Consider the following 14710-nt stretch of genomic DNA (forward strand, 5'->3'; position numbering starts at 1 on the left):
TGAAGTATCGAGGCAATTACTTGTTTTGTTGTTGCTTTCTTGTGCTTTGAGATGGAGATGGAATAGTATGTGATGTTTGGGAAGCCCTCTTTCGAATTTCACAATGATGTTGAAAAGCAGAATGTGTCTTGGATATCTTCAATCTTGGAAAGAGAAAAAGAGTGAACTGGCGTTCAACCAATTATTTTTTCAATCATCAATATTCAATAAAGAACATCTTTTAATCCAACTTTCTTTGACTCTTTTGCCACTGGTGAGCATTCTTGCCAAATGGCTACTCAGGCACTGTAGGTTAATCAATTTCAGTAACCCCTAGCGATTGACACCTGTAAAATCTTCAAACTCCTGCTTGACTACTATGAAAAATATTCTCATAGATCTACTCCACCACGCCTTCCTCCTGCCAAAGATGTAGAATCTCCCGGTTTATGAAAAACCTCCCGCCAAAAAATTGTTTTGAAAATATGTGCTCTTACCCCCCCCACTTATTCAGCGGCTGGCTGAGTCGTTGCGAAATTTTTCTCCAAACAAAAAATCTCCCTCCAAACAGTTTCCCAAGTTGACAGCCCTGCATACATGTAAATGTTCTGAAAACAAGTACATCTGCCCACACTAGTACAGTATCATTTATCTGTAACAAAAAGTGACTTATGCGATAAGGATTTCAACAATGATGGCAACAAGATCTTCGTACGAAAGGCAGTTGTTCTTGTATGCTTCAATGCAGAAAAGGAGACATTATACTTTCTCCTCCTGGTACTTCTTGGTGAAGGGGATGATCCCGGTTACACGAACCCGTTCCTAGTAACGTCAGGCTTGTTCGTTACCTCTTCCCAGGCCTCTATCAATACTCTAGCAAAAATGAGTTTTCTAACAAACTCCCCGGGATGGTCACTCCCGTACCTCCTCTCCGGGCGGACACTGTCTGGAGTGGTCGAAAGACACTCGGGTCACATGGCTGCTGTGAGGAAGCAGGTGGTAGAGAATGAACTCTGCGACCTCCAGCGACACATGACCTGGTGTCCATCCACCAGAAGAAGAACTGGTCGCCGAATACTTCCCTCCTCTGCCCCCCCCCCCCCCCCCCCCCCCCCCCCCTCAGAATGTCGAATAGTGTCAAACGTATTCCACAGGTCAGGGTTACTAATGATATTTAACAAATAGGTCTCTAGGATTTAATAGGACATAATGTACCTCAAAAATGTTATTTGACGTCCACATGTTGCCACCTGCACCATACCCATTCCAATGGGACCCATTGAATGACGCTCCAATATGCCTATTCAGAATATCGGATGACGTAATGAAACGTAGCAAGATCATTAATTGCGCAGAAGTTAAGGAAAAGATAAATTGTGGAACCAGTGAACAACCTGTGTTTCTGCTTGGTATGGATCCTCTCCAAGTTCTACTTTTAATCTTGAAACATTTTCAGCAGTTGAGGTGTATGAATTTAAAGTTCTGCCCCTTCAATTGCAGCCTTGAAAAGACATTACCAAGAAGTACTTAAGGAGGCTGAATGAAATCTAAATCTTTTTCTTGAAGATGTCCCTCTTTCTTAGCCAGGTTTCTTATTTCTTTTTTGTTGTTCGCTGATTTGACCCTTTGTTCCATGGTTTGTTCATTTCACTCCTCATGACCCCCACACCTTGCAACCCAAAGGTCAAGCTGGACATTACTCGCTCGGTCTGGTTCTTCCAACTGTGTCCGAAAGTCTGTACAGAAACTAACATGTCCAAGAAAATAGGCAATTTTTTGCCAACCGTGTGCTAGCAAAACTATGAATCCTCCCAAAATATTCATACAAGAGGTATAGTGATAGATATCAACGTTAACTTTATATCTTCTTCAAATAGTGATTAGATTGGACAGATCTCTGTTTTCCAGGAAGGTTTCGATGACTGGTCATTTTGCCTGCTCTCTTGATCTCTCTCTGCCGGAGCTGAATCAATCTCTAAAGCATGTCGGCTATCATTCCCCGATATATCCCTGTTGCACTTACCAATGGGAGCATTGACATAATACCCATCTTCCCAGGACTGTCGATCATGTAGGCAATGCTGTATGTGCTTTCTTTGAGGCACAGTCCCTGCATAGAAACCTCCTACAGTCTTTGCATTTAACCGATGCCTCGGAATCTTCACATACAGCACAAAGACAATGGTCTGGTACTGCTTCTACTGTAAGCATGTGATGGATGACCTCCAACTTTCATCCAAGGATTCAAGCCATTCATAGCCATAAACTTTGAAATACTTACGTGGCTCTTTTGCTTGGGAGATGGCCAGCAAAGTTTTGAATTTTTCGCCCTCTCTGTCCTCCTCCCCCCCCCCCTCCCCCCCCCCCCCAAAAAAAAAACAACCCTTCCCTAAAAATGTCAAACAGTGTCAAACGTATTCCATAGGTCAGGGTTATAAATTATATTTAACAAATAGGTCTTTAGGATTTTATATGACATAATGTACCTCGAAAAATGTTATTTGCCGTCCACATGTTGCCACCTGCAACATACCCATTCCATTTTGGGATCCATCGAATGACGCTCCAATATGCCCATTCAAAATATCGGATGACGTGATGAAACGTAACAAGGTCATTAATTGATTAGATGTTAATGAAAAGATAAATTGTTGGAACCAATCAACAACCTGTGTTTCTAGAGCAGCTTGGTATGGATTACCTTAGGAGGTCAGGAAGGGCTAGAAACAGTTGCTCATGAAACAGTAAAATACATTACTGTTCATCCAACCACTCGCTGACCTCCCAAGGTACGCATTGGCCGGTCCTCCTCCTAGTGGATTCTCCCGGAACCCCTGACCGGCGTACACCATGGTGGGCGGTCAAAACACCCCCTAAGCGGAGATGGTTACCAGCACTGTGATTTGCGTCTTGTCAGATGTGCTGTACGAACTGACAGTTTTTGCCCCTTCTCTGCTACGACCTTCTCCATTTTGCAAGCGAGAGGGAAGCTACTCTTTTCGCAGTTGAACACCCGCGATCCATCTTCTAGGACGTCCCGGGCCCCTTGCTCCTGAAGATAGGACTTGAGGTCCTGAAACCAGGTGTCTAGCTTTTCCTTTGTAAGGATAGCCCTTTCTCCCCCTAATTGCTGGGGTATCCTGATTGACAGCTCTGGGTGCCTCTTCATAAACAGAGAAAACCCCTTGTCACCCAGCTCATTATCTGTAACCATCTTTGACTACATGGTTTGACGACATCTGTCTTTTTGGTCTTCTTCCCTTCAATTCCTTCCAATTGTACACCACTCCACATGGTATTGTACTCCCAAACTGCAGTGTTTTCTATCTTACTGTAACATTTAAAGTAAAGGGTACTCCCATCTGATCCAATTGACTCCTAGTTTGAGAGTTGTGCATTTGATTTGATTTATTTCCACATTTACATGAAAAGAAATAACAAAACAATATACATAGCAATTATTCCATACATCAATGACACAATAAACATTAGAGCAGATCCAACAAGAACAAAATACAGAACAAGTTTTACACCTAATCCTTTCTAACCCTGATACAAAATCCTTATCTGTGACTATGTTAACTTCTATCGTGTCTAAATCAACTTGGTGGAAGGAATATGTCTCACTTAACAGACTATTTTCAACAATGGAGGATACCCGCTGGCTGATACATGAGGATAAATTTTTGTGGGTACACAACCCGTGTCTATACTGTATATTTTGAAACTCTGATGATAGTGTAGAGAGACGCCTTTCCAAACTTTCTTCCTGCGTCTGTTTAGATTTGAACAAAACAATAACATCAGTAACAATTTAAATGTAATTGTAGCATCATGATACATGTACATCACAAAAAGAAATAACAAAACAATTAAATAAAAAATATACATCTATACATTAATGACATAATAAACATTAGAACAGATCCAACAAGAACAAAATACAGAATGCGCATAACACCTAATCCTTTCTAACCCTGATACATCCACATGTAAATCCTTATCTGTGATTATGTTAACTTTTATCGTGTCTAAATCAACTTGGTGGGCGGAATATGTCTCACTTAACAGACTATTTTCAACAATGGAGGATACCTGCTGGCTGACACATGAGGAACACTTTTTGTGGGTACACAACCTGTGTCTATACTGTATATTTTGAAACTCTGATGCTAGTGTAGAGAGACGCCTTTCCAAACTTTCTTCCTGCGTCCGTTAGGTCTTCTTGGTGGAATGGCTTGGTCTCTCTTCTTTCTCTGTAGCCGGCCATCTGAAATAACCATGTTAGGAACCTTTCTTTGATTGAATGTTAGCCATTTCTTCCGTTCCTCTCTTGTAGTCATGTCTGCTAACAAGATGGCAGTCTACCCTGCCTATGTATGTTCCACAGACGGGGCATTCTTGGACAGGTTTTGGGTTTATTGTATTGAGATGACGAATGGGCTCTCTATAAAAATGGTAAATAATTAAAGAAGACATTGAAGAAATTCTTCATATCGTGTCATAAAAAATATGAGGAAAATATTTTATTTATAAAGTTATTGTAAAGTATTGCAAAATAAGCACTAGAAAATTTAGCCTCTAAAATGCTTGTTCACAAAAATTAATATAAACATTTAGTGAGACTCCAAATAGATAATAAAATTCAACCTGTGACCATGAAAATCTCAGATGTAGTCCCAATATTTCTTCGCCCATTACTGAAACAAAATTGGTCTATTCTAGTGAAGAAACTTTGTTTTAATCATGTTCTATCACTTTGTGAAGATAATTTGGCCAGGAGACATGCAAAATGAGTCTTCAACAGCTTCCCCATGTTGATTACGTTTGCCCTGTAGACTTTGACCTCGTCTAACTTGGGGTTATGCGCTCTGTAAACAGACAAAAATTGGTCAATGAACATTTCAAGCATCCTTAGAAGGGTAACTCCTTGCATTGTGCCCAAGTCCTTTACATTTTGAGCACTGGTATTTTCGAGTGGAATGGCTGCTTAATCTTCTAATTTTAGGACTGGTGAAGAGCCAGTGTACCCACAGGATGTCACGGAGATTCTGCGTCACATCATGCTTCCTAGCATAATGCCGACGGAGATCGCGGAAGAGCTTGTTGGAGGCTTCATTCCCTTCTCCACTCAACCCTCCAAATGTCTGTGGTCCGCTTGGATCCTCAAGGATCTCCTGAACATGTTCTATGACTTTGTGAAGATAATTGGGCCAGGAGACATATGCAAAGTGAGTCTTCAACAGGTTCCTCATGATGATTGCGTTTGCCTCGTAGACCTTGACCTCGTCTACCTTGCGGTGATGCGCTCTGTAAACAGACCGGAGGCGAGAGAACAGAACCAACACTTCTTTCAGCTTTTCTCGCCTTTGCTCACCTTTGCTCATCTTCGATTAGCTGTAAGACAATGTCATTGTTTTTCAGGGCGAACGATGTCCGCGCGCGAAAAAACCAGGCATCATCAAGGAGGGACCTAGTCCAAGCGTGGACAACAAATGATAATCAAACATCTTCTCGGGATCTCGTAACACCCCTTCACATCTTGACGAATTTCCCATGTCTGGATTCTGGCGGTTTCACATATGATCAGCTTCTTAAAAAACGAGCCGATGTTTATGTCCGCATGGGTAGCATCTATCAGCTTCTCTCGCGGATCAGATTGCAGAACTGGACGAGATTTCACACCTTGTGACATTGTGCCAAGTCAGGTCATCTGGGTTTTCAACAACGACAACTTACCTTCTTAAACATCCATGGTTGCATACCCTGACAGCTCCACTGGACAGCTCCATATGATGGTAACATGAAGATGTGACCAAAGTCACTTTGGTTGTTTTTAGTCATCAATAGATGCAAATAAGCATTGATGATCTGATGGAAAAAGAAACATCAACAAACACTTTTAGAATCCTTTCCCTCTGATCTAATGATCTCCACCTCCTTCTGGAGACGGTCATCAGGGTTAATCAGCATGTAGTTAGCTTTGGCATCCGTCTCCTCGAATGTCCTGGTAATCCTGAAACTGCCCATTTCTGACTTCGCTGTCTCTCGGGTAGCATGGCACAAAGTACATAAGAATTTAGAACTACTACCCTGGAGGCCACCATCTGCCCTGTCAAGTTTCTCGTCAATCATGGAATTATAAAACCGAAGATTGTGCCTCCTCCATGTCTTTCTGATGTTCACCGAAAGTCCCCTTGTGGCCCTCTCGCACTCTATCCCTTCCAGTAGAAGAATAGATGAAGAGCGATTGTTCTCGTCAGCGATTGCCTCATCCTTTCCTCCAGATTGAGGAGCTCCTGCTGAGAGGTCAGAGGAAGAGAGAACTCCTCCTCCTCCACCTCGGCGGTAGCACCAGGAATACCCCTCTGCTGGTTGAGGAGTATGCTCTGTGTTACCAGCTGTTTGATCTCCACCAGCATTCGCATTATATTTGTACCCATAGAATGATCTGGAATATCAAATTGGATAACAAATAGAAGTAAATGAAGTCAATGCAGTAACAAAATAAAATCAATAATCTATGAACCACTATACCACGGCATTAAGATCAGTCAATTCAGTTCAATTAATTCAATTCAATGAAGTTTATTCATTTTCATAAAAATCACATTACAAAAATACCTTTGAAGAACACAACTTCTTCCCCTTTCATGACCCGTACTGCTATCAATTTTGTCCAATCAATAGTGAGACCATCTTCTGATGAGCAAACTTGAAGTATTCCTTGCTTCCAATCCACGACGTCAGTAGACTGAACCAAGGTAAAAGTGTTGAGTAAATAGAACTAAATTTACTGTTATAAGACCGTGTCAAAAACCATGTTGCTACAATAACCACGAAAGGAGACGTGAGCTTTAGTTAGCTTCCTTTTAATATCCTGCAGAGTACTTGGGAGTATCTCAGTAGTGGTGCTGAATAGCATATTCAACAACTGTGTGTGAATTCTGTAGTGAATAACAGAGATAAAATAAAGAATGACTATGTCGTTGGGCTTGAGAGAGCTGTTGGGGTTGGACTTTGAACAAAGTTGACTATAGTCAGACCAAATGAAGCCTTTTTTTTGGATTCGACATTGTATTTTATGGCAGTCTCAATCTCAAACAAGTCTTGGACTCTGTTGGTCTCTTCTACTGACGTCACATATCCTTTATGGCCATCTTTAGAACTAGAAACTGCAGTCCAAACAGGCTCCCATAGATGGTAAACCTCCGGCTTCGGCTCCACTTTGGCAAGTTGGACTGCTAGTGATTCGAGCGTGTAAGCTAAGCATGCAAGAGGCGCGGCGCTGCATGGCCGGCCGGCCTGCCCGCCAGCCGATTGAAGAACTCTGATAGCTGTTACCGTATGTGTTATGATAGAGTTTGCATCGCGCGCGCTGTACAATGAATATGCATGACGTCAGGAGACTGAACCAAGATAAAAGTATTGAGTAAATAAAATTCAGCTTACCAATTTCCTTCTATGACCCTGATCCTTCAATCTTTCCTCCAGATTTAGGAGCTCCTGCTGAGAGGTCAGAGGAAGAGAGAACTCCTCCTCCTCCACCTCGGCGGTAGCACCAGGAATACCCCTCTGCTGGTTGAGGAGTATGCTCTGTGTTACCAGCTGTTTGATCTCCACCAGCATTCGCATTATATTTGTACCCATAGAATGATCTGGAATATCAAATTGGATAACAAATAGAAGTAAATGAAGTCAATGCAGTAACAAAATAAAATCAATAATCTATGAACCACTATACCACGGCGTCAAGATCAGTCAATTCAATTCAATTAATTCAATTCAATTAAGTTTATTCATTTTCATAAAAATCACATTACAAAAATACATACATTTGCAAAAATAACATGCACAATTTTTCACTAGAATATACATAAGTACATTAAAATATTAAACAATAATGGAAAAAGGGAAGTTATAAAAACCCAAATAAATGAGTTTGTTGAGATATCTCCCCCAAAATAATTTTCAAAAATGTGATAAACATACTGTAATAAAGATTTGAAATTACAAAAACTTATTTTGCCCCCCAAATAAAACTTGTATAACAACAGAAACAAACATAAAAACCATACAAGCCCTACAAATACACACATACACACACACATGTGGTTAACCTTTAAAGCTCAAATGAGTGAGATAAAACTTTGTCATTATTGTGTGTATTGTCTCTCATAAATAATAAGGTAATAATGATAATTACAAAAAGAATAATTGTGGTAAAGGGAATAATTTGAATTATAATTTTCAACAAAACATATTGCTAACATGGGTAAAACATTTTACAACTTCACCTCTTCCTCCACCGCCTCTTCCTCTATCCCATACTCTCTCCTCGGCTCCTCCTCTTCCATCTCCTCCTCCTCAGTGTCCTCCTCAGCACTCCAATGCAGGTGCCACTCCTCCTCCTCCTCCTCCCTCGCCACCCCTTCCTCTATCCCATACTCTCTCCTCGGCTCCTCCTCTTCCCTCTCCTCCTCAGTGTCCTCCTCAGCACTCCAATGCAGGTGCCACTCCTCTTCCTCCTCCCTCGCCACCCCTTCCTCTATCCCATACTCTCTCCTCGGCTCCTCCTCTTCCCTCTCCTCCTCAGTGTCCTCCTCAGCACTCCAATGCAGGTGCCACTCCTCCTCGTCCTCCTCCCTCGCCACCCCTTCCTCTATCCCATACTCTCTCCTCGGCTCCTCCTCTTCCATCTCCTCCTCCGTGTCATCCTCCGCAGTCCAATGAAGGACCCACTCCTCCTCCTCGTCCTCTTCCCACGCCACGTACGTGCGACGCGCTTAATTAGCGCGGGCGCCATTTTTGTTTGTGTGTGCGTCATTTAATTACCCCGTTTTAATTATTCACGTATGAATTTTTTTTCCCAAAACCCCTTACTTTGGACGTCAGCCAATCAAAATCAGTGACTCAAAACAAAATATGAATATGCATAGTATACTAAACATACCTCAAAGATTTATAAAAATGTAAAACCTACTTACATAAATATAATTTAATTTTTCCTTTAGGTAATTTTCTATACCCTTAGAAATGCATAATTATTACAAAATTACGGTTAAAATATAAGGTTTTTAGTTTGATTGTCAAAATAAATAAAAATTAGTTTTTTAAGCTTAGCTGTGAATTCCTTTAAGTGAACGAGGATTTGCTAAATCGAAATATTTGTTTACATTTCTACTTTCATTTTTTCTGTCATCGTGACTCAACCCCTAAAATGCGGAATTTGAGGTAAGTTTTTACTTTTTTTCTGCCTTTTCTGTCAGGTGTAGTTTGATGAAGTGTGGCTGACTGTATTGTCAGTCAACCAATATGACATTTTGCGTATCTGATAAAACGGGACTCGTAGCTGAAGAAAATCAGATAAAAATATTGTACTTTCAATAAAAACTTCTTTAATCAACATGTGATGCGACAGTCTAGAGCCGCATAATCCATGTTTGAGCGGCGCGGTGCTCAATGTGCCGCCGTGTACGTAGGGGCGAAATTGGCTTGTGCACCGTTTGGCCTCCACTGCATCAATAACATGCGTGTAGTCCCACGCACAACTTTTAGTCGTCCGTACAGGTAGTGTACGAATTTCGCGCGTTGAAATCTCTTTAATTCATTCATGTGATTATTTTTTAAAAGCAAAATGTCACGGTTATGTTGTTAATATTAGTCTTAATGTATCTGTGAATAGTTTGATGCTTTAGAACTGTATTGATAAAAATATAAAAGAATTGATATCACCATGTTTAAATTCAATTGTTGTCAAAACCATTGTCTGTACTACAGTGCTAGATCTTATGTAGTAGGATCTACATCAACATTTAAACAAATGAACTTCAAATTTAATGGTGCTTTTTTTTACTTCTTTTTCTTTTTTTCTTTTTTTTGGTGAATGATGATTAGGTCTATATTAATTGATCTAATCATAATGAAATTTTAGATTGATAAAAAGGAATGAACTGCCTAATAATAGTATGACTAGACCTATTAGAATTAGCCTTAAGGGCTCTCTCGAAATGTTTTTTTAATGATATTGTTCGAGAGAGCCTTAACTTGCTCCCATACCCCTGGTTGGGCAGGGATGGTTTGAAGTAGGAAATATCAGTACTCAAAATCCATGATTGTTATCGTTAACTCATTATCCTCAGAGCGTGCAGAGACAACCGAGGGGTACTAGTCATCCCCCTTCTGGAGATAGACTCCTACATCAGGGAGTAATGCATCTCAAAAAAGGTGCGAGGCCTAGGGAGATTTGAAGTAGGAAATACCTGTATTCAAAATCCATGATTGTTATTATTAATTTATTGTCCTCAGAGCGTGCCGAGACAACAGAGGGGTACCAATCATCCCCCTTCCCGGAGATCGACTCCTACATCAGGGTGTACTGCATCTCAAAAGGGGGTGTGGCAGGGGAGATCAGGAGATGGACTTATTTCTCGGAGGCTCAGCTCCTGGTGTATGACGTCGTCAAGAACAGGTGGTGTGAGAATATTGGCAGACAGCACATGAGCAACAACATCATGTAAGCGGGCCTTTTGCCACCTGTTGCCTTTGTTTGATTCAGACATAAACCCCCTCCTCTTCCCCCTCTTTGTATCAGACTTTAAAATCAATGCTCATGAGCTATTAGTTCAAAACTACCATAAGTCACTGGGAATAATCATCAGGGTTAATTTTCTCAAAATAGACAATTGTAGAGCAGAAGCTATAACAAAAAGATGAAACATTAAATATATTGAGAAGTTTAGAAGGTGATAATGAAGAATATTGAGGAGGGGAGGAGGGGGGAGGGAGACAAAACATATTAAATGATTTGCAGAGGATGGGGAGGGAGAAGATAAAATATTTGGCTGGGATGTATAACGTCAGTTAAAATGGGGAGGAGAAATGTTAAATAGGATGAAATGTCATAGTATAAAATTTAAAAATCCCTTTTTATAATAATTCAAGATGCGCTTTCAAAATATGAAGAAAAGTGTAAGGAGAATGGTCCCCTACGAAACCCATCATTTTGGGCCTGGCTATTGGCAGGAAACAGCCATTGTGCCAAATAATTATTTTTCAACATTTCATCGATATTACCGTACAACTTCTACATGGAGTGGTGATAAATGTATTCTTCAACAAGAAACATATCCTGTACTCCAGGTAAGCTATTTTCAGAAAAAGTTTTTAGCAGTTAGTCACTTTTACCCTGTCATTCTTATTTCAAGGATCTTGGTGGACTTGAGGAGAGGGGTCTACTACCAGAAGTGCCACGACCCCGCAAGGCTACAAATCCGACGATCACCCCGTTCCTCCGGAGCACCTCCCTTCCTTCACCGACTGGGACGAGGATGAACTGATCAACGTTTCTCTACGAGTGGAAGAAGATGCAAGGTCCAACGAGATGAATCAGAACAGCTTTTGCTCTGACTTTGACAGTTTCCATGACGACGATGCTGATGAGGAGCTGATAAAGCTGGGTGAGAGATACGATGCACCGGAAACGGGCAATGACGGCAAGACTGTACACCGGACAGTGAATCTTGTCCAGCTGATACCAAGTCCAACCTTCAAGTCCAGCATTTCACCATCTGGAATCCGAATGGATGTGCCAGTCATTAGTGAGTCCAGATCTGATGCTAGTTTCCGGAACTTTACCTCATGGGTTAGTTGGGCCGATGTTGCTCCTCCACTCGTTAAGTCACGAGCCTGCAGCAACGTCTCTGAGCGATGTCTTAATGTTGATGGAGCACATTCATCTGAAGAAACTTGGGCTTTGTGCATAAGCACTGTTACTAGTGGCTTGTTAAAAAAAGACAGATCAGATATGCCATTAGTTTATTTTGGCTGAAAAAGGGGGATGTTGAATACTTGTCCGTCAAATTATATCATATTTTAGTAACAGTGTGGCCAAATTAGGCGTGGGGGGGGGGGGTGGTGGTTGCTACAGAATATTTTAAATACATTCCTGCATATAAGGAAAGAACACCCACTGCTATATATTTCTTATTTTTCTTTTTCTGGGCTGCCAAAGGAGGGGGGGGGGGGAGAGGGCATATGCATAACAAAAGGGAGGCTTGATTTTTAATCTATTTATTACTTGATTGAGATATTTTGGATGTGTGTTGCAACTTAATAAATTTTAACATACACATATTGTATTGTACACATTTTTAAAAGTACAGTCCACTTTAATTATTAGGAGGATTTCAGGACCAAGCCAATTTATAAACAAAATTTTGTTTTTTCTGAACACATAGACACATGTGCGCAGGTTTGAATTCGGAATTGGGAAAACTGCCTCGTTTTAATGAGATCTTGTTGTATCAGCGCTCGTTATAATTGAAGTAGACTGTATATACTTCTCTTGAGAACCTATCATGATCGTATGAATAAAATATAAAGTGAAAATCCATTTTAAGTTAGTTATGAAACACATTTTATTATAAAAAATATAATTGCTCAGAAAAATTTTATCCTCGAACATGTAATGTAGATAATTATATATAAAGAGATCTGATGTAAGGAATACCTGATATAAAAGCTAATTTCTCTGGTCAAAATGAAATCAATTTGCTTTGTTTTGTATTGACTACTGATATAACAAGATACCTGGTACATGTAAAACAAGCAAACTTTGTCCAGTTCCAAGGACCTCATTTTGGGATTTTCCACTGAAGGCTTATATTAATTTAGTGAATACGCAGATCTTGTATGAATCATGCATTATAATAAAATTAGAATCATATTAATTTTATGAATACATATATTATTTTATTTTTACCTTGCCCTTTGTGTGAAAAGTTGCTGTGCCATCGTTAGATTCTTTTAACTTCTCTTTAAAAATGGCCGTACCCAACAAGTCTTTTTCGATGCGGGAGAGATTTGTTGGTGTGACATGTGTGTGTTTTGCGTATGTGTGATCATGTGTGTCATGTATACAAGTGTGTATTTTAGCGTTGATGTATGGTAGGTTTGTATTGCAGACTGTGCATATGATGTTTGTGGAGTGTATTGTGTCGAGGTGAAACTGTGGTATTAGTGTAGTGAATTGGTGTTTGACAGGTACAACATGGAACACTGACACGACTTGCACTGACAAAGGACTTATGTACACAACTCAAACAAAATACATGCTCACATGAACCCACACATGGATTAACCAACACATTATTACACAGTTTACACAACATGAAATGATCTGACGAGATAAATTTGGACATAGAATACGCAAGACAATTGTTAAAAAGTGCTGAAAAATGGGCTGACATTGAAATGGCTGGATTTGGGGGTCTGCCAGTTGACTTGGTTTTGGGGGGCCTCCCACCCTTAGCTGGTATCATTAGGTTACATGTAGTGCAGGCCTCCTCCGTTCGTTTGTGTTTCGTCCAATCATTTTTTCGGTTTCCAGTCATTGATTTTGTTGCGCCTATTGGAATTACTTGGCTTGCAATAGCATTTATGACAGAAAGATTTGGGTGAATTACATGATCATCATTACAAAAATTAAAATCAGAATTGTCCCACAAATGTTGGTAATTACAAACAAAATAAGAATATCCAGAGCTGATTAGCCTACCCCAGGGGCGTACGCAGGGGGGGGGGGGTTTGGGGGTTCAAACCCCCCCCCCCCTTTGGTATTTTTATGTATGTTAACCCCCCTAAAAAAACCTAAAACCCCCCTAACCTAAATAAGGTGACCTTACCCCCCCCCCCCCCCCCCAAAGAAAAATGTCAAATTTTGAAAATTCGAGACCAAAAAAAAAAAAAAGTGTCCGCTGATTAGCCTACCCCAGGGGCGTACGCAGGGGGGGGGGGGGGTTTGGGGGTTCAAAACCCCCCCCCCCCCCTTTGGTATTTTTATGTATGTAAACCCCCCCCTTAAAAAACCTAAAACCCCCCTAACCTAAATAAGGTGACCTTACCCCCCCCCCCCCCAACAAAGAAAAATGTCAAATTTTGAAAATTCGAGACCAAAAAAAAAAAAAATGTCCGCTTACCCCCCCCCCCCCCCCCCCCCCCCCCCCATCCCCCACTGAGCGACTTTTCGGCCGGCGCGATTTTCAAATTTTCGGGAGCAAAATATTTTAAAACCCCCCCCCCCCCCCCCTTGAAAAAATCCTGCGTACGCCCCTGGCCTACCCCCACAAAACCTACACAATTTGCTGAGAGCAAGCTTATGGGCGTCCAACCCACTCATCTTCCCCACACGCACACGTACGTAAACAAAAAAGTGACCCTACTTTGACGGCAAATTCTGATGGAAAAAAAAATGAAAGCTATAATCTAAGTTTATAAACTCATTAACTCAGTATTAAAAAAACTTAATACACCAATAGATAGTACAGAAAAACTCAAATAAGAATATAGCTGAGGTTTGAAATGAAATGAATGAATGAAATGATAATTTATGTATTTAAATGACTCTTGTAACTCTCCCCTCGTACGTGAACTGAAGGTCCGACGTACGAAGGGATTACTTAATTTTTATCATTCGCCTGGCCTTGAATTTCCCGGGGCCCCTGGGGAACCTCCTACTCATGCATATTCATCGTTTGTTCTGACCTCTTAGCCAATCATTTCTCTTTTATCCATGCTTCTCTAAAGCTGGAACCTCCTCACGTCATCCCTAGCAACCTCAAAAATTTAAATGCCGCGCCAAATGAAGTGCGCCTCGCACGCTAAAAGCAGAGACAATGTAAACAATGGAGCGCTGCACTAAGCTGACGCACGTCTATGGCGCGCGCACGTA

The 14710-nt window shown here is 40.9% G+C and overlaps 1 protein-coding gene across 3 annotated transcripts; it reads left to right on the forward strand.

The window, feature by feature from the left end:
- Nucleotides 1–9195: 9195 nt before the first annotated feature.
- Nucleotides 9196–12725, forward strand: LOC115921172 (DNA-directed primase/polymerase protein-like). 3 transcript variants are annotated; one of them, XR_004062787.1, is made up of 3 exons: nt 9196–9213; nt 10288–10495; nt 11187–12725. XR_004062787.1 is itself a non-coding variant. In XM_030978355.1 (2 exons), the coding sequence occupies exons 1-2, from the start codon at nt 10257–10259 to the stop codon at nt 11311–11313; spliced, it is 366 nt and encodes a 121-aa protein (XP_030834215.1). In that variant the 5' UTR covers nt 10151–10256; the 3' UTR covers nt 11314–12725. The 3 variants fall into 3 exon arrangements, 1 of the variants encoding a protein (XP_030834215.1); XR_004062788.1 differs by lacking the exon at nt 9196–9213 and adding an exon at nt 9223–9549; XM_030978355.1 differs by lacking the exon at nt 9196–9213 and having other exon boundaries at nt 10151–10495.
- The last annotated feature ends 1985 nt before the right edge of the window (nt 12726–14710 follow it).

Source organism: Strongylocentrotus purpuratus, unplaced genomic scaffold (assembly GCF_000002235.5).
Source record: "Strongylocentrotus purpuratus isolate Spur 01 unplaced genomic scaffold, Spur_5.0 spur5_scaffold_1, whole genome shotgun sequence".
NCBI lineage: Eukaryota > Metazoa > Echinodermata > Echinoidea > Camarodonta > Strongylocentrotidae > Strongylocentrotus > Strongylocentrotus purpuratus.